Genomic DNA, 21015 nt, shown 5'->3' on the forward strand with positions numbered 1-21015 from the left:
CAGTTTGTTTCGCTCCCACAAAAAGAAGTCCCAGTTTCAAAACCAAAACAGCTTTCATTCAGTAATATCTTACTTTCCAGGAATTTCTGGGGTGTAAAAAGCAACTGAAACCGCACTCTGATTTCTGACATATCCAACTCTTTTCAAAGCAACAAGTTCCTTTTTGTCCACTTCTCCTAGGATCAAGAACCACCCTTCGTCTTTAGTCTTGGGGAACCGCGGTGCAATGGCTTTGCTGTCTTGCCTGCCCTGGAAGGAAGAAAATGCACATTTATGGAATGACCACCCAAAATTTCTAAGTTGTGCGCAACAGTTTTAAAAAGCACAGTGGGCAAAATCAAAATTAATTGTAAAAACAGAACGTGGACTTAATATAGGCATTTTAAGCTGAAATAGAAAGGTATTTGTCAAGTACTAGAAGTTCAGCAGGGAGGTGGCCTGTCTAATCCTGGCCAGGAGGGACTTCCACAGGGTTGGGGCTACAATACTGAGTGCATGACTCCTGGTGGATATGAGCTGTTTATCTGAGTCATGGGTAACCACTAATACAGACTCCCCCCAATGTTCCCATTGATTGGGCAGGAATATAAGGAAACAGGCAATCCTTAAGCCAGGCATAGGCAAACTTGTCCCTCCAGATGTTTTGGGACTACAACTCCCATCATCCCTAGCTAACAGGACCAGTGGTCAGGGATGATGGGAGTTGTAGTCCCAAAACATCTGGAGGGCTGAGTTTGCCTATGCCTGCCTTAAGCTATCCTGCATCAAAGTTGCTAGGGGCCTTGTAAACTAATAGAAGAACTTTGAACTTGACCCAGTAATATATATGGGCAGCTGGTGCACACTTTTAAGCAGCCGAGGTATGTGCTAGCAACCGTCTGTTCCCACCAACAGTCTAGCTGCAGCAGTTTGCAACACATGGAGCTTCTAGACCTGGTCTCGGAGAGATCTGGTATATACCACATCAAGAAAATACAATAGCTGTGTAGAGAATGTCTTTGAGTCTGTACATGATTTAATGCCTTATAGCTGAGCATGTGGTCAGGGAGTGTTAGGTTCACACCAACTGGAACCACCTCTTTCACTATGTCATATATCCACATATGGGAGGTCTCATATGCACAGAGTCCTAACCACATGGCACATGTGATGAGTGAATACAGCTAGTTGGTTGAATCTCGACCTCTTGATTGGGCTTAGAATTCAAAATACGGCAAATACAAGCCCTACCATGTGATTTTTCAAGCAAAATAGTCATCATATGAAACTGACCTGATGGAGCCATACCATGATGACTCTAAGATATCCAAAAGGAGGACAAGAAATGGGCATTAGGCACCAGTGAGAGGGACAGGGACAAAGAAAAGCAAAACAATTCTACCTTGGTGTAACCCACATGCAATCTCCTCAAGTTTATTTGGAGGACATATTCTTGGTCCGCATCCAACTTGATCCACTTTTTGTTATCCCGCATGTTTGTTGCCAGCATTGGGACAGGTACTTCATTCTGTTCTTGAACTGCATCATCTGAGCCACCTTTAATAGTCATATTAACTTCTATAATGGGCAAGTGGGACAAGAAATGCCAAGCCTGTAGAGTAGGAAAAACACAAAAAATAAAACCGTCTCCCAAACATTCTCAACTGTTTTTGTTTTTCCATTTTACGTGCAAAATCTCATTCTGTAATTATGAGTTTCATTCTGGATTTTTGTATATTACAAAACCGCTGTCCATTATTCCTTCGCAGGTCTTAACTTTCCATTGCAGGGGTGGGGAACCCTTTTGGCCTGGTGGGTCAGATCACGATCAGTCCCCACCCCTATGGGCCAACATTGACATTAGGACACCTTATGATTGGCAAGTGTGTTGTCTCACCCACCTGCCTAAGTCCCTTGTGCAGCATTTTCCAAGTGTCTGAACATCACTCAGTTGGCAGGCATTTGGGAAATGCAGAGCAGGGGGATTCACCAGCCCCAGACTTGACAAAGTGGCAAGCACAAGGCTGGCAAAGCTGCTTACTATAGGAACCAGCTGTGTGATCGAGATCCCCAGGGGGAACTCAAGACATGCAGCTGATCTAACTATGTCTTTACCCATATCATATAAGGTGTGGTTTGGCAAAAATGGCCTTGTGGGCCAAACAGGGACCTGTACTGGGCCAACTTTGTCCTGTGGGCTGGAGGATTCCCACCCCTGCTCTGTTATCAGCCTTTTTTATTTGGCTCCTCTGCTGCATTGGGATACCAGGCTCTGATACCTACTTACTCTAGAGTTCAGCAGATCAGATTGAAAGATTTGCAGAAAAGTGCTATCTGCAATGGGCACTCATATTATATCAACGGTACCCAAATTATTCCCTTTTTCAGCTGCTCAGCTTCCCTTAGTACTGAATCTATTGGTATTACCACAGGACAACTGCTGGGTAGGGAAGAAGATAGAGAGATCTCTCCACTTTTAATTTTGGCCTACAATCCTACACGCCAAGCGTTGCGTACCTGAAAGACATCTTATACCACTAGTTTAAGGCAGGCTCCTCTCCACGTAATGCTACTACTCTATATGCTGTTTGGATTGTAGGGCATGTATGTTAATGAACAGCTAATGAATTAATAAATAATTAATGTTGCCTGATTAAAGAAACTTAACCAATTAAATAGTTTTAATTGAACCATCAATTAATTACATATGCATAATTTGACTACAACAATATTGAAGAAAACACAACCATCAATAAATTAAACCTGCATATGACCAAAACAATAAATTTGAAGAAAACACCTACTTTGTCTTAAGCTAGTGCATGCATCTGCCTTCTTGGATGAAGTGCTCCCTGCCATGTGACACCAGATTTTCTTCCTTCGTGGCTTTGATTTAATGGAAGGCCCTTTTGCTTGTGCAATGCAGAGTATTCCATTTTAAAAATTATTCCCCTGGGTTATCGCAACCTGCCACACAATATTCCACTCTGTCACAGACGGTACCCCAAAACTCAACCACTCTGATGTCTGTTGGAACTCAGACTCTGCCAAGAATATAAGGTCCAACAAATCCCTCAATTGTGTCACTAACAATTTCATTTCCCAGAAGGTGGAAGAAGCAACAGGGGGGTCAACTCTCTTGGCCCTAATTGCATTCCTGTTAATCATGGGTGTATGGTGAGCAATGATCGAAGCTGAGGGGCAACAGGCAAATGGTTAGAACCATAAAAAGAACAAGTAGCTAGGTTTGCTATCCTCCAGGTGGAACAAACTTAATTTAAATCAGGGGTGGGCAGATTAGAGGTCTGGGGGACTAAGCTTTCACACCCACTAACTCAGGGGCCAGCTTATTCAGCCTCTCATAGAACTGAGAATTTCAGTCAGTCCCCAAGATACATCCTGATGTGGCATCATTACCCACTGATGGGCAAAGAAGGGGACACAGAAAAACAAATGCCAGGCTGGACACAGCTCACAGGCTGTGATCAAAACAAAACATGCACATGCATGTTTGAACATACAAGCGGATACTACACACCATTACATTAAATGCACACACAAAAATTAAATGGCTTATCTGGCTTTTCAAGAGCTCAGAAACATGGAAGATCCATAAACACACAAAACCAAGACTGGACACCAGCACTCTGTGAAACATAGCCTTAAGGTACAAAAACAGATGTTTCAGAAACATCCACCCATGTGTCTTTCACACAAGGATATGGGCTGGAGCTACATGTCACAACTGCCATGGTAGTCCAAGAGAGAGGAAAGAAACATGGATCAAGGGTAGATCATTCCTGAATCCCTCCAAAATCGATCTCCAGTGCTTTAGGGATATTTCCCCATTTCCGTAAGAGTCAATGGGTCTGTTTGTTTTAACATGACTGCTAGAATTGTCACCATAAATATTTCACTCCTTAATTTGACTTTGCCAGCACAAACAAAGCAAATATGAAACCCCTGAAGAGTACTACACATGCTTTAGAAAGATTATTTTATGTCCATTTTTTATGTAAAAAATTGTCTTACCCCTACTGATTAAACTATTCTTCTATAAGCCACTGAAAACTACTTATAATTACATTCTGAATTAAATCTTCCCAACATAATCCATAATGAGTGAGTCACTGAAGTGCTAATTAGTGATAAGGCAAACCACAGAGAGTTCAGAGGATCAGTTCAGATAATTACCCAAAAGTTCAAATTCTTATGGAAAGTTATCCACATTCAAAGTTGCTTACTGCAACCAAAGTGGATTGAATAATGTCCTTAAAATAATTAGCGACTATCACTTTTTCTATACTTGGCAGTTTTCAGGACTTCCTCAAAATCAAAAGTTCCTTACATTCCAGATCAGCTTTGTATTTCAAACTGGAGCTATAGTTTGAAGTGAGCAAGGGCTAAGCCTTGAGTAGCTTTGGCTGTGCCCAGAGATTCACTTCTATATGTGCTAGCTAGTGCTTGCTCTGGGTTTTGGGCAAGACAGTCTCTATGTATACCTGAAGGAGCGTCTCCACCCCCATTGTTCAGCCCAGACACGGAGGTCCAGCACCGAGCACCTTCTGGCGATTCCCTCATTGTGAGAAGCAAAGCTACAGGGAACCAGGCAGAGGGCCTTCTCGGTAGTGGCGCCTGCCCTGTGGAACACCCTCCCATCAGATGTCAAAGAAATAAACAACTATCTGACTTTTAGAAGACACCTGAAGGCAGCACTGTTTAGGGAAGCTTTTAATATGTGATGAATTAATTATTGTATTTTGATGTTTTGCTGGAGGCTGACCAGAGTGGCTGGAGAAACCCAGCCAGATGGGTGGGGTATTATTATTATTATTATTATTATTATTATTATTATTAATAATAATAAACTGGTCCCCCCACTTTTCACTCTGCAGCAACTTGACAGGGATCATCAGTGGGCCGTTTGCTGGGATGTAGGTCCTTGGGAGATGCCTGACCATGTTCAACACCCCTCCCCCCAATGCTGGCACTGATGCTGACACAGGCACACACTCTTTAACCATTTCCTTATTCCACTGAGTACAGCAAACAAGGTTCCTTCAGAATTCTCAGCTTAGTCCCTTAATGGCTCACTTATTTTCTGTGACTTGGCTTGTACAGAACTGGGCAGCTGAGGGATGCAAGGAGGGAATTCTGACACAACTTCTGTTATAGTTCTCACTTGGACAGGGTTAAAAAGCTTTTCCTCTGTGCCAGTTGCATGGTACTTGTGTGACTCCCTGTTCTCACAGTGTCCAGTCAGATGCTTGTGGGAAGCACTCAGTGACAGCCTGCTGGGAAATGGGCACTGGCCATTACTGCCTAATCCATCACAGTCAAAATGTCTTTCTTAAAAAAATGATTTTACAAGTCCCTTAACTGCAACTGCAACTTTGATAGCTTTAATCTCTATTTCAAGACAATGATAGTTTTCAAGGAAACCAGATATAGATCTGTTGCAGATATTGCAAATCAGGAGTGGAGAACCGTTTTTGGCCAGAAGCCTACATCTTTATATCCCTCACCCCTGATAGGCCAAAGTTCACAGGGGGGCAGGGCCACCCCCCTTTCAATTACCTGGCTTTTAAATGCCCCCCACAATTCTATTTTGAATCTTCATGGAAGTTTGAAGCAGAAATGTGGGGGTGGGTCTTATTTTTGAAGGCCTTGAAAAATCCATGCTCCTACCCTCTTGTCAGCTGAGGGGGTGGGGTGAAAATGCATTTTCAACCCCCCCATCCCCTACAGTTTCTCCTTCAAATCATGGAGGTCTGAAGGAGAAGCACTGGTGGGTTGTTGTTTTGTGTGTGTGTGGGTTGTTGTTTTGTGTGTGTGAAAGGTTTCTCTTCTTCATTCCTCCCCTACCCCACTGCCTCTGCTGCAACAAGAAGGGAGAGAGAAAAAGCCTGCATGTTGAAATCTAGGTACCTATATCAAACTTCTGTACCCTTGACAAGTTTGAAGTGCAGCAAACTCTTCGCGGGAACTATGTACAGTGGTACCTCGGGTTAAGTACTTAATTCATTCCGGAGGTCCGTTTTTAACCTGAAACTGTTCTTAACCTGAAGAACCACTTTAGCTAATGGGGCCTCCTGCTGCTGCCGCGCTGCTGGAGCACGATTTCTGTTCTCATCCTGAAGCAAAGTTCTTAACCCGAGATACTATTTCTGGGTTAGCAGAGTCTGTAACCTGAAGCGTATGTAACCTGAGGTACCACTGTATTGTCTTAGAGCTTTGGGCCATATAAAGTGCTGTGCTTTTGAAAAACTGTACAACAAAACAGTGGGCAGGATCTACTTTACTGAGGGTGAAGCACCTGTTTGTGCAGGGTTCCAATAGGATTCTATCTCACACTCCTTTACTGGAATGTTAAGGGGACTGTGGGAGATCGGTAGGTATATTTACCTTGTGTCCATCCAGCACACAAGAGGCTTCCAATCCCCCAAACATGCTGTCTACCGTGTGTAAGTGATGGTGAGGAGGAGAAACTTCTGCCTATGGATGCTGGACCTGTATTGAGAGTCACTCTTGCCCATTCAGATTACTGTAGGTTCATTTTCACAGGTAATTCGTATTTTCTTTGGCTTCTTATTTATTTGGTTTAGAAAGAGGCAAATGAAAAATTAAGCCCAATTAAGCCCTGCAACTTATTTCTGTGATAGTTTCTCTTTTAAAAATAATGGCAAATGTTTTAGAAGCATATTTTTATTTGGGCCTGCAAAGCACATTCATGGACTTCATACAGGTATGTTGCATGGCCACTTCGAACTCAGCTGAGCGTTTCCTTCTACGTTGTAATATAATGTATTTATTTACACTTACATGCATCTAGATGTATAGTGTAAGCAGAGTTTATGTTATTGACATATTAAACAGACACATGAAATATATGGGCACACCACATACACAAAAGCTATTTTTGAAGAAACTGCTAAGACATTTCAATACCAGCCAAACATATTTATCTGAGGATTAATCTTCATCTATTGAATCAGACGCGAACACTACCATGCATACAATTATTTAATTAGCAGCCAAATCCTCTGCCAGTCAGCCGCTGTTCCAGGCATACTGATGGGGAGGGAGATGCAAATCTCACAGTAGTACTGCTTTTTCTCATTACTACTGCAATTAGCACTTAAATTGATGCTTTAAACATACTAATTTCTGGAATAATTCAGGATTTGTATGTTACCTGGGATCGTCTCACTGCAGAGACGACACCAGATTGCTACGCAAATTGAAGCACTTTTGAGCCAAATAACCATCATCGTATCAGACAGAGCCAATTTGCATTTGGTTTTAAAGATAACAGAACGGCAATTTATGCAAATAAATTAAGTTAGTTTACTTCTGAGTTTTCCCTGAACTAATTATAACAATGTTCTAATTTTTCAACACATCTACAACTTGGACTTAAGTCAATTGTATATTATGTTAGAAATCTGTTGTTAAAGAAGGTTTTGTTTTGATCTTAATGCATTTTTACTCACAATTTTGATGACATTTTATATATAAATACAGGTGTTAGTAATGGACATTAAAATAGTTACCATTTGTTTGGAAGCAAGATTTTAGCTTATCTGAAATTAAGGAGATAAGTGCAAAGGACAAAGGATTATATTTAGGTAAGTCACTAACCGCGCAATCTAACTATGTTTACTAAGAATTCAATGGGGCTTACTCTCATGTAAGTGGGGTTAGGATTGCAGCCTTAGGGTACCTGAAATAAAACTTGAATATTTTATTTTTAGTTAGCACCTTCAGTTTAACTTGACATTCCTGAACCCAGAAAATGCTTCAGCTTGCGACATACGCAATCTTTTAACAAAGTATTTTTCTTTTCCTCTCTAAAAACACAGGTGGCAGATCCCTCTGATTTAAGGGTGAATTCAAAAAAATGTTAGAATGTCTCTAGTCACAGTTCTGCTACACTTGAGTTGCCTTGGAATACTAAACTTAATTAATTTCAGCAGCATTTTCTTCTTCAAAATACTATAGCATACCATTTCTCACTGACATGCATTTTATATCAACTGTGTGCAGGTACACCCAAGTACAAGATATGGAGGACCCACATACATAAAAAACCCCAGCCCTGTGAAGCAACTTTAAACACACCTTTGTGGTGGGCGATTCGTGTATGGTGGCTACCATTGACCAAAACAAACAGCACTGCTTACAGACACACACACACACACACACACACACACACGAACCACTTTTCATCCTGGAGTTCACCTGCATCAGCCCTAGAATGCCACAGAATACTAGCTCTGCTATGCAAACACTATTTGCTGATTAATATATTAGGGTCTATTATATCTAAATATATTTGCTTCTGTTACATGAAACAAAAACTTATCATATACAGTGGTACCTCGGGTTACATACACTTCAGGTTACATACGCTTCAGGTAACAAACTCCGCTAACCCAGAAATAGTGCATTTAGGCTTCAGTCCTGAATATCTGGCAAATATGGCAAATACATTTAGCAAATATCTGGCAAATATGGCAAATACATTTAGGCTTCAGTCCTGAATATCTGGTCAAAACTGTGTGTGTTTGAAGCACGGAACACGTTGGATTGAATTAAGCTTTTCTGCACCAATTGTTGAAATCTTAGGTTTTAATTTTAGGTGGATTAAATATATATGTTTGCAAAAATCATGTTGCTCCACTGAAAGTGTGTCAAGTGGATTTTCCCCATATATATTGACCCAATAACTTTAAACTGTACCCATGAGAGAAAATGTTACCTGTGTAATTTGTGTGGCATGGAAATCGCAGTCTACAATGGAAGCAAAAACAGTCTCTTTTCCATCACATGCAGCAATCAGTTCAGGAAGACATTCAATAGGCCCTTGGTAACCACTTTTCCTTTTCCCTTGGTTCCATTTCCTAGTAAAACAGTAAAGATATATCCAGTTAAGAATTGAAGCTCAGGAAAAGAGATAAAAAAGAAAGGAAAAAGGAAAGTTGAGAAGGTGAAACTAGAAATACACATTTTAAGATAAAAGAAGGCAAAATCTATTTTAAGTGGGGCTTTGTCTTAGAGGTTCACATCCATAGCCTTAGGTTTTAATGAATTTGAAATACAAGTTGCACAAACACCACCATTACTGCAAGCTTCATAGTTTAAAAACAGGGTAAATGAGAGACTGCATATACCACAGTCCAAGGTCAAATAACATTAAGTAGTTACCCTCTTGCTTTAAACTAGTTTAATAAGGAAGAAAATACCATGCAGATTAACATTATTTATTTCAATTTACCATTTAAAATTTAAAAAGATGACCATCTCTGCACATATCCTTATGCATCTACAACTAAGGTGAGTGTAAAGGTAAAGGGACCCCTGACCATTAGGTCCAGTCGTGACCGACTCTGGGGTTGCAGCGCTCATCTCGCTCTATGGGCCGAGGGAGCCGGCGTTTGTCCACAGACAGCTTCCAGGTCATGTGGCCAGCATGACTAAGCCACTTCTGGTGAACCAGAGCAGCGCACGGAAACGCCATTTACCTTCCCGCAGGAGAGGTACCTATTTATCTACTTGCACTTTCAAACTGTTAGGTTGGCAGGAGCAGGGACCGAGCAACGGGAGCTCACCCCGTCGTAGGGATTCGAACCACCGACCTTCTGACAGGCAAGCCCTAGGCTCTGTGGTTTAATCCACAGTGCCACCCGCGTCCCTATAAGGCGAGTGTAGTGGTCCACTTATCGAATTAGTACTCTACTCTGAAGACCACCACCCAGAAACTTATGTGTATCTATCAGCAGATTACCATATTTTCTCCTGTATAACACGCCCCCATGTATAAGACAACCCCATTTTTTGGGACTGCAACAAATTGTTTTTTGGGGGAAATTGCCCAAAGTTGTTGAGCCTTTTTGTGGGGGAGATTGCCCAGAGTTAGTGAGCTTTTTTGGGGGGGGGAAGCACCCCCCACCAATCGCTCTACAGCTTGCCCGCCACTGTAAATCGCATCGCCACAGACACTTGCCACAAAAAGCCCACCTGACCACTCAATGCAACAACAGATGATAGCATGCCCTATCACTGCTGCTAATCTCCTGCTGGCTGCTGCCACCAATCGTCCGGCCCCTCTCTGCTATACATGAATAAATGAAACTTTATTTGCGTCAGCCATCGGCCATAGCAACAAAAAAACATTGCGATATACACAGAACGAAATAAAAAGTTGATTATATAAAACACACTTTATTTTTTTTTTATAAAATTTTTATTGATTTTACAACATTTTTAAGAAAAACAAACAAACACTAAAAATGACAAACATACACGTATAATTTCACACGTATTTTCATAAACCTCTTTTCTTGGACTTCCCCATACCCCCCCCTCTGCATCCCAATGTCCATAATTCAACTAGCAACTCCCAATTGTTACTTTCCAATCTCTATCATCTTAGTCCTCTTTTATAGTCTAGCCTTGTATCCCTGTACCCTTTTGCTTCTAGAAACCACAACATTTTAGCATTCATTAAGTTTATAGTAGTCCTTAAGATAGCTTTTAAATTTTTTCCATTCTTCTTCCACCGTCTCTTTTCGTTGGTCACGGATTCTGCCTGTCATCTCGGCCAGTGTCATATAGTCCATCACTTTCATCTGCCATTCTTCCACAGTGGGTAAATCTTGTGTCTTCCAATACTTTGCGATAAGTATTCTTGCTGCTGTTGTGGCATACATAAAAAAAATTCTATCTTTCTTTGTCACCAATTGGCCGACAATGCCCAAGAGAAAGGCCTCTGGTTTTTTAGGAAAGGTACATTTAAGTACCTTTTTCATTTCATTGTAGATCATTTCCCAGAAGGCCTTAATCTTCGGGCATGTCCACCAAAGGTGATAAAAGGTACCTTCAGTCTCTTTACACTTCCAACATTTATTATCGGGCAAATGATAGATTTTTGCCAGCTTGACTGGGGTCATGTACCACCTGTATACCATTTTCATGATGTTTTCCTTTAATGCCGTAAATTTAATACCGGTGTTCCATAACCATTCCCAGTCAGCTGACATAATGTTATGTCCAACATCCTGAGCCCACTTAATCATAGCCGATTTAACTGTTTCATCCTGTGTGTTCCATTTCAACAGCAAGTTGTACATTCTAGATAAATTCTTGGTATTGGGTTCTAACAGTTCGGTTTCTAATTTTGATTTTTCCACCTGGAAACCGATTTTCCTGTCCTGTTTAAAAAATTCCATTATTTGACGATATTGGAACCAATTTTCTACTTTATGCTTCAATTTCTCCTGACTTTGTAGTTTGAACTTATCTCCATCCTGTTCTAAAATTTCCCAATACTTCGGCCATCCGACCTCCATATTGAGTTTCTTCACTGCTTTGGCCTCCACTGGTGACACCCATCTAGGGGTTTTGTTTTCCAATAGATCTTTATATCTTATCCAAACATTAAACAATGCTTTTCTAACAATATGATTTTTAAAGGCACTGTTAACTTTATCATACCAAAGATATGCATGCCAACCAAAAGCATTATTAAAACCTTCCAGATCCAAGATGTCCGTGTTCTCGAGGAGCATCCATTCTTTCAGCCAGCAAAAAGCTGCTGCCTCGTAGTACAATTTTAGGTCCGGCAGGGCAAAACCCCCTCTTTCTTTAGCATCTGTCAATATCTTAAATTTAATTCGGGGCTTTTTGCCCTGCCAGACAAATTTCGAAATGTCTTTGTGCCACCTCTTAAAACATTCCATCTTGTCAAGAATCTGCAAGGTCTGAAACAAAAATAACATTCTAGGCAATACATTCATTTTAATTACTGCAATTCGGCCTAGCATTGACAATTTCAAATTTGACCATATTTCTAGATCTTTTTTAATTTCTGACCAACATTTTTCATAGTTGTCCTTATACAAATTCACATTCTTAGATGTTAAGTAAACCCCTAGGTATTTCACCTTCTTTACCACAGTCAAACCTATATAAAACACACTTTAGGGTCCTGAATCAGCAGTCAAATAGTGGACCTTATTCTGATTGCCCCAGCTAAAAACCTTGCAACCTTTGCAGTCATCTGCTCCTTTTGATCTGCCAGGAGAAACGACACTGTGGCAGTGGTTGGGCGACCCGGAATGTTAAATAAAAGAGGCATAATAATCTTGTTCCTCAGGTCTTTGTAAGGAGTGCACATGAGGAGGGCATGCACCACTGATTCTGTGCTGCCATCTCTGCAGGGACATAAGCGTTTTTCGTATGGAATCTGTTGGAATCGCCCCTCAAGTACAGCCGATGCTATACATGTATAAGACAAGCAACAATTTTTGCCTATTATTACTAAGGAAAAAGTTTCATCTTAGGCACAGAAAAATATGGTACTACGGAAAGGATACAAGTGAATACACTCCCAAGTGTTGGACTGGAAACTTGGAAAGATCTGTGTTAACATAGCTGTTCAGCCGGGGAATAGTGTGTAGTGGGAATTCCCACAAACAGGACTTCATGAAATGGTTCTGGCTCACGTGTCACTATGCACGTGTGGAGAAGCAAGGGAATATCTGTATTCTGTACCCAAGAAGAATGCATACCTGAAGAGGTGAAGATGGTGGTATTCAACGTTTGGTAAAGTAAGCAAAGAGGAATCGTGGATCCATCGCCCCTGAATCAGCATCTGTACCAAACTGGTTATGTTTAGAGCAGTCACCAACCAACCTTCGTTTGCTGCAATATCAAGCATTGCCTAAATCAAGAAGACAACAATTTTAGTTACTCCTTATCAATTTCTCACACGATCAATGGAAACCACATAATGAGAAATAATATTATATTGTTTATCTTCACAGTAGTTCTGTTACTGTTACTATTACTTCCTTGTCCCCATTTGGAAAACTCAAGAGAACAGAATTAGTACTTCTAGATTGAGATCCTGTGCAGTGGTTCATAAGCGTATCTTTTTAAAGAAGAAAAGTGCAGATCACATCTTGCCTGAGGAAAAGAAGGAAAGCATAAAATTGTCTTCCAAAACATCTCTTTGCTCCAGTAAGGTGGGTTATGGGGGTTGGCACGATTTTACATACCAGTGTTAATGGTCCCCAGGACAGTGTTAGCATGAGAAGCAACCCTGTTGCCAGTATCAACCATGTGAACCACTTCCTTTGAACAATACTGAAATTAGTCACACCAGTGTTGAGAATATTTAAATCAGGCTAACGTATATAGAGAGTTTTTTAGGTGCAATCACATGGGAGTATACCTATACATTTCTCCTAAGAATATTAGACTTTGCAGCAGGTCAAGAAAGTACACTGCCCTACAGTAAAACAATCAAAATCACATGTTGACATTAGCAGCAGCTAAAGGCTATCTAAACTGTACATGACGACAAGTGTACAACTGCCAGACAAAACAAGAAGCATTCAAAGAGGTTTGAAAAGCTTTAGTAGGTTGACACTTCATGAATATACCTGGAAAGCTAATCACTGACAGTATTGGAAGAAGAAGGGTTTTTTATTTTCAGTATAAGTTTTTGTTTTATTTTATTTAAAAAATAAATACAGGGAGCATCTAGGCTGCATTTTGATGCTAAAATGTATGCTCCAGACTTCTTGTACAGCCTACTAGAGGAATGCTAAGCTGTCTATATTAGCCTGTACATTTAATCAAATGTTTTACAGACAAACAAAAGGCAGCATTTACTTAAGGCAAACTAAACAACGAAATCTTCTTTAAACAAAGGAGTTGTTTACACATGCAGAGCTATTTCAATTAAATTACACTGATCCTGGAGAAATGTTGAGTTTAAAAGGTACACAAAGCTGGTGGCAGCCATGGGGGAAGAGATTCAGCTTGGAAACGGTAGTTTATGCTTACCTTTCAAAAGGTTTATTTTTGACCAAGTTTGCTTAGTGTTTGCTAAGGACCAATGTTCAAAACTATTTTGCCTATGGTTCAATGTCCTGTGGGCTTTTGATTTTTTATAAGAGAAAATGATGTCCAATGTGATTGTATGTAAACAACAACACTGCTACCATAACACTCATTGCATGACACTGTGGATTTCAGATGGAGGCAAAACAAATATGGACAGGAAGGTAACTTCATATTTTTTAAAATAGTGATTTCCAATCTCTCTCCTCTTGACACAATCATGTAATACAATTTGAGGAGGACAACTTTTTAGGATTCTTCCAACTGGTAAGCATTTAAAGGGGTGAATGGGCTACTCAGTAGAAAAATGCATGGGTGACTTTTTGCATATGTTGGATCCTTACTTCTCTACTTCCGTGGGAGAATGGAACAGTACAAACCATTGCATGCCTACAATGGGCTATGCACTCTGTCTAGCCAGCACTACATTTTCATCCCTGGATGACCTGGAGGTGGGTGGGAAGAGGAGCGATTTCCCCCCTAGCTTTCCCAATGGGCTCTTCCTGAACTTTCAGTTGCCTACTTATAGCACCAGTTTGGATTATGCAGACATTCACTGAGCTTAGGTGTCATGGTACTTACAGAAAATGCAATATCTATCATTTGAAAAAGCCTTATCAGCATAATTTCTCATTCATGCATTCGTAGACTTTATTGCGCTAGCCAAAGGCCATGGCATCATTCACAAGGGGAACAAAAGGAAAAACAGCAATAACCATAAAAACATTTAGCACTACCAGTGCAATAAACCACGGTCAAGTCTCATAGAAATTATTTGTTGCATAAGTTAGAATAGCAGGGAAATCTCAGGTAAAATATGCCAGCTTAAATGTCCGAATCCCCTTTGCAGTTGACTGCTATTTTATCTAGCTCTTTTCTCCTGATCCTCTTAGCTGCCAACACATATAGTGCTACTTTATAAGTTACAAAGTCATCAGTATCGCTCAGCAGCCATTTCACCCTTTCCACCCTGTTAGAGTGTATTCCATTCGTAAGCAGGGGTTTTATAAATTGGTCTTTTGGATCTATATATAGTGGGCATTGCAATAAATAATGGAACAGATCCTCTACACAGGGTTGCCCACATATACAAAGTCTCTCGTCATACTGTACTTTGCCGTACCGACCATCCAACACCATTGAGGGCATTGACTGGAATCGTAATTCTGTAAAAGCGTTAATTTCTCACTACTGATACTTCTGGGGTTGCGGCTGAAAAGTAGCAATACGCAGAAGGGCTTAGCAAACCTCTCTCAGCACACCACTTCATTGCTTTAAACTGGACCCACCCCAACACCACTTTGCAATAGAAAAGATGTGTGGGCAAAGATTTGTGAGGTCAATTGTGTACCCTGATTTTCTATGTAAATCCCTGTAGCTGCCTTTGGGGGGGGGGGATGCTAGCCACCTCCACCCTGCCCATATGCACCTTTCATTGTTGTCTTTTTAAAATTGATGTATGGGTGAATTAGTTCCAAAACTTGCTTTGACCTTTATCATTATTGGCACCATCACCTGCCACATTAACCATTACTGCATCAGAGGACACCACTGTTTAACACATTCTGCCAGTTACTGATGTAAAACAACAAACATGCATGTGCTAATGCACAACAGGTTTCCCCTAGCAACAGAATGATGCTTAGATGCATCATAAGACAATTGAGGACAAGCATTTGCTGGTCCCAGCCACTCCATCCTTCCTATCTTGAGTTGGGTCTAAAAGAGCTAAAAAAAGAAGAACTGTGAGTGCATGGAGTATAAATGGTAAGGAAGTACAATTTGTGACACTGCACATTATTACTGATCACAGGGCATGTCTTTAAAGACATTAACCTTAGCTTCCAATTTCCTGGCTTTGTTGAGCTTGAATCAACACGAGATAGCCTTAACTCTTTTACCCCACCTACTGACCGTACTGAAATTTATGCACATAGACAGCTGTAGTGATGAAATTCTTATAGTGTAATATACAAATTCAGTGTGTGAAGGAGAGAGGGCTTTGGGCTGCACAATGTATTCTATTGGCGCTTTTTCTTTCGTTTTTCCTCACTAAGCAGATTTTTTTTTGACAAAGGAATAAGGACCTGAGCAAGCAAATCTACAATCTGCCAGCTGCAGAAATTTGTTATAGGATCTTCTGCCACACAGAGAGCTTTGCACAAATTGACAGCCGTTTACTCGTATCCAATAAGGAATAACAAACGCTTGAGTGTGTGGGTGTGTTCTACATAGTGCCTAAGGCCTACGCAGCAAATCCTCTTTCCCCTCTTATTCAGTGTTCTCTCATCCATAATATTTATTCATAGCATCTCTATCCTGGTGTGAAATCCAGCACAGGGACATTGTGAAGAAATCAGAACCGTAGCCAGATCAGCTTCTTCCATTTGCTGCTTGGAAACCCATTCACATTTTCATTCATTAGCTAAGTGCAACACGCATAAATGCTTAACACATCAATGGAAAATGAAATCCTTTCGAATACTCAAAGTAGCAAATTGAGTCATTCTGCTTGCGCTCTCCAAGCCAGTCAGTCACATGTATACTGGAGCAACTAATGGAGAACATTTTTAACATATCTACTCCATTCTGTAAAAACTGATTTTGCACCTGTAGCCATCACCATAATCGGTATTTTAAAAAAGACAACCTAATATCACTTTCTTTGGTGAGGTAAAGTCCTTCCTTTTAAAAAAATGAAACAAAAATATCATATTTATTCTGCATTTCCCATAATGCTTAACTATGTTTTGTGATGCTATTAACTCTGTGCTGCTTTGTACTGACAGGATCACAGCTAGAACCCTCCCTAGAAACATTGGGTTCTACAGGCAGCCTTGAAAATGACCTCAGCCAAGGTTGCTCTTATTGGCATGAATAGTAATCCATTAATATCTAGCACTGAAATGTCAGATGTCGTTGTATTGAAACGGGACAAAGGACCACTAAACCATGAATTCCTGACACCTAAGATGGAATATTCAAATGGTACCATCCTCGAGTTAGATACTGTAATGATGCCCCAAATTTGTAACCTGAAGCAACCACCTTGTTTTGCCTTATGGTAGTGCAAGTTGTGGAGCAGGTATATTGTATATTCTAGCGTAATAGCAGAATCTTTTTTACAATGACACAGAATAGATTGAATACTTTGAAAGCCTGAAAGTTCTATTATTTTCATGCTAAGATAGTAATTCAAATTCCAAATTTTAAATCAGGTTTTACTGTATTTACTTGAGTCTAATGTGCCATCAAATCTAATGCACACCTTAATTTTCACAACATAATTTGGTCAAAAAAAGGTGAGCATTAGATTTGAGTAAATACGGTATTTTAAGTGAAATTCTTTTGTGTTGAATAAAACAGCCACATTTCTTTGTGTGTGATTATATTATATTATATTATATTATATTATATTAATACAGAAGATGCTCCAACAACTAGCAACAGAAGCATTAAATCATGTGAAGTAACTTCAATGAAAGGCAGAGTTTTAAAGTTTCTGAAAAATTTGAAGCCAAGGGGGGGGGGGAATCGAAAGTTTGTGGAAAAACTAAAATATATGCAGTACTTAATTTTAAAAAATCAAACCAAAGCTTACTTTACTGCTTTAAGAATGTAACATTTATCATTTACAACTCAGAATATGAAATTGTATTATTTGGCATATTTATGGAATTTACAGCTACAAGTACCTAGTTTTGTTAATGCAAAATTGTGACTAAACTCAGCAGGAGTCAACTTCCTTCTGTTAACCATGGTTAGAGTTCACTTTCTATCCAAACTTCCAGATATTTCATCTTAGGTTGAACACCCACAAAAGGGGTTTTTTTTTTTTGCAGTTTTGCTCCTACCTTCTAATATTTTTATTCTTCAAGCACAGCTGCTGTTTCCTGAACTGCTGGAGGGAAGAGCTGAAAAGTTGGCCGTAAGGAAGAGGCCAAGTCAATGGAAAAGAAGAAAAGGACAGTTGCTTCTAATATCACCAAGCTAGACCAAAGGTCACCAGAAGGCGGTAAGCAGCAATTCACAAGCAAGCAACTCATGAAGATGGCAGAACCTTCTGGGTGCATAAATTTATATTGGATTTGAGTGCTATGTATGTCAGAATTCTCATTCCCTAACGCTGGAGATCATATTTCATTCCCACTTGTGTTTTCCCAAATTTCCTCTCTAGCTTTTTCTGTCTGTCCCCCCCAGCCCTTCATATCTCCATTTAAAGCAGATGATATACTATGTAAAAAACATATCTGTGATATCACGGGTGCCCTATATTTGTCTATATACAATTATTTAAGCTGGGCATTCAGAGTCTTATTAATTGTGCAAAGAATTATATGAGATAACAGCAAATGAAGTGCTCTTTTTATAAGGTAATCATCGTTTACAGGTAATTACTATTCTGTCAAAGCTGCATGAAGATGGTAAGCAGATTTAATTAAGGAAAAATAAAAAAATAGAATTTATTACACAAGCTGACATATTTTGAAAATACATATCTCTCTTGTCACAACATGCATCACTGGATACTTTCTTCAATAGGCATATTCATTATAGTCAGCAAATTAAAACAATTAATTTATATTTCAGTGGAATGGTACTTAAATGCCCAGTGCTAAGATTTGCTGTTCAGGATAATAAATCCACATATCCACAACCACCAATTACCTCTGAGAATGAAAAGACATGTGCACATAAAGCTGACCCTTCCAGTGAAGTGAATGGGAAGCCTGGACGAAGACTGCATAAGCTATAATAATGCATAACTGATTTGCAATTTGTCTGAGTTCTATGTCTATGTGCCACAAGGATAGATCATGCGCCACATTCTTAAGCCAATAGTCTTGTCCACATGCACAACCAATTTCTTCCAATGATTAAGTAAAAAATAGAAATATTCCTTCAAAACCCCCAAAGCATACCAAATTACAAAATTCTAATCCACTTGCCAGGCCACGTTCAATATTCTTGGAAAAGGAAAATCTAAAACCTTTTTTCTCCAGTCACATCTGCACCTTTTTTTGGGGGGGGGAGGGAGGGACGGAGGGAGTTAAGGACAATTTCCTTAGAATATTCAATATTTTGTAAATAATTAAATATTTATAGTGTTTCAGAGAATTCTTTTCAACGGCAACAGTTGTTCACAATAACTTTCTCCTGAACTTTTAGCCCCGTAAGGTTAGCATTCAGGAAGCTCAGCTGCTATCTAACAAACTTAATTAATCAAAAAGTCATTTCCGAGCAGTAACTATGAGTAAAAGTGCTTCAAGTGTGCTAGCAAGCCTACAAGTTAATCAAAATGCTAATGCAGTACAAATTAAAGTTGTGATTAACATTTCACAGTAGCTGCTTAAGTGAATTGATCACACAAATGGGTTAAGCATTAGTCATTTTCTCCAGTGCCAACTGGGAAAAGATTTGTCATGAGTTTTGGGGAGGGGGAGAGAATTGTACATAAGGAGAGAACCGTATCATCAAATTGTCACCAAATATACTACCACATAGCAGTACTTACGGCTACCTGGGGTTTTTAAAAACAAACATGTGGGGAAAAAAGCTTAGACAGATGGAAAGTAACTCTGTATTGGCAATTAAGATTTTTTTTTTTTAAATGACATGCTCATTTGAATTTATTAGCTATGCACCAGAGGTACACGGAAGAATATTCACATTTACCCCCTCTACCAAGTGACTTTTTAAAAAGGCTAAGGTATCTGAAAGACCCAGGAATAATTATTTGCACATGTAAAGTTTGAAAACGGACAGTAATAATGACCAAGTGATTCCAAAAGCGAAACATGTAGCTAGACACCCAAACGCGATGGGGGCCACAGAAGAAAGATGTATGGTGAAAACTGGGACTCTGGATTGAATGGAAGGGCTTTTACTTGCCAAATCCACTTTTGGATTGAAGTCATGACTTTCCAAAATTTCTAAGATGACGATCAAATTTTTGAGGAATTAAATTGGCCCAGAAATATTGCACCATTAGAGCAAACAATTATTGAACAAATAGACAACACACTAGGTGCAACATGCACATCAGGATGCGTATCTTACACTATATTAATGACATACAAAATTAGCAGAGGGCCAGCCGTGTTGATCTTTTGTAGCAAAACCCACCATAAATACTAACAAATGTACTTAATTTGTTATTATGCTTGTGCCTTTGTGGCATGCCTTAAGATGCCTGAAGAGAAATCTTAGTTGGATGGTATATAAAGGAGAAAATTGTAAGGTGGAAGTTGACTGGCAATGAGGTGCAAAAATGACAGCCAGTGAGAAATTAGCAATAGAGGCCAGGCAACAAAGTAGTGACAGAGGTCAGGCTTATTATTTCTCTCAAAGTATAATTGGATGGACTTAGTATTTTGTCCGAAAATTACACTGTGTGTGAAACTGCTATCTCGATATAGTCTGTGGGCACTATTCCAACTACTGCATTCTGTCACTGTATTTTCATTTGCGCAACATGACTCCTCCCCCTCCCCATACCCTTCCCAGATCTTCTCCAGAGGATTGAGAGGATGCCCTAATACAGATAAGTGGGGTGTGCTGGGAGAGGAGAGCAGGAGAGAGGTCCTGTGCTCAAGGAGAAATCCTTGTGCTGATGGAATGAGAGGTTTAGTGCCATGTTGGATTTCACCGTCAGGATGGTTTCTCATTTGATATGGGGTACTCAGATGGGTATGTTGAAAGTACAACACACATGTGAATTTGCCTACTAATAAAAGGGTAGGTATGCATAAACAGCTGAATTTCTCTATAAAATATATGCAAGTGGAAGCAGGAAAATAAATGAATTCCTACTTCCATTTATTACAAGGGGCAACACAATTATTTCTATCCATGCCTGCCTTTCACAATGATGGGAGTTTTCATCAAATGAGAAGCTGATCTAAAGTTTTTCCCCCTCCTGTGCGTGTGTATAGTAGGTTTTCTGATTCGGATGAGGCATTAAAAAGTCATAAAAACCATGGAGTTGCATGGCAGTGCAAAGTCAAGGCATAAACACCTCCCTCAAGCAGTTAAGAAATACAATTCTAACATCTGAAGCCTTCTCTTCTCTCAATGTACAGGTACCCTACTGAGATGTGCTTAACTCATCCATGGGTAAACACT

General features: G+C 39.8%; 1 protein-coding gene across 1 annotated transcript in view; it reads right to left on the reverse strand.

Moving 5' to 3' along the window:
- Positions 1-21015, reverse strand: part of ASCC3 (activating signal cointegrator 1 complex subunit 3) — a 211899-nt gene that overhangs the window by 814 nt on the left and 190070 nt on the right. The window contains exons 38-41 of the mRNA XM_083497618.1: positions 12552-12703; positions 8741-8882; positions 1382-1591; positions 74-249 (exon numbers count right to left, since the gene is read on the reverse strand). Coding sequence (XP_083353744.1) covers positions 74-249; positions 1382-1591; positions 8741-8882; positions 12552-12703 — 680 coding nt within the window. The remainder of the gene's footprint in view (positions 1-73; positions 250-1381; positions 1592-8740; positions 8883-12551; positions 12704-21015) is intronic.

The sequence above is a fragment of the Podarcis liolepis genome (genome assembly GCF_965112155.1).
Source record: "Podarcis liolepis genome assembly, chromosome: 3".
In the NCBI taxonomy this organism is placed as follows: Eukaryota; Metazoa; Chordata; class Lepidosauria; order Squamata; family Lacertidae; genus Podarcis; species Podarcis liolepis.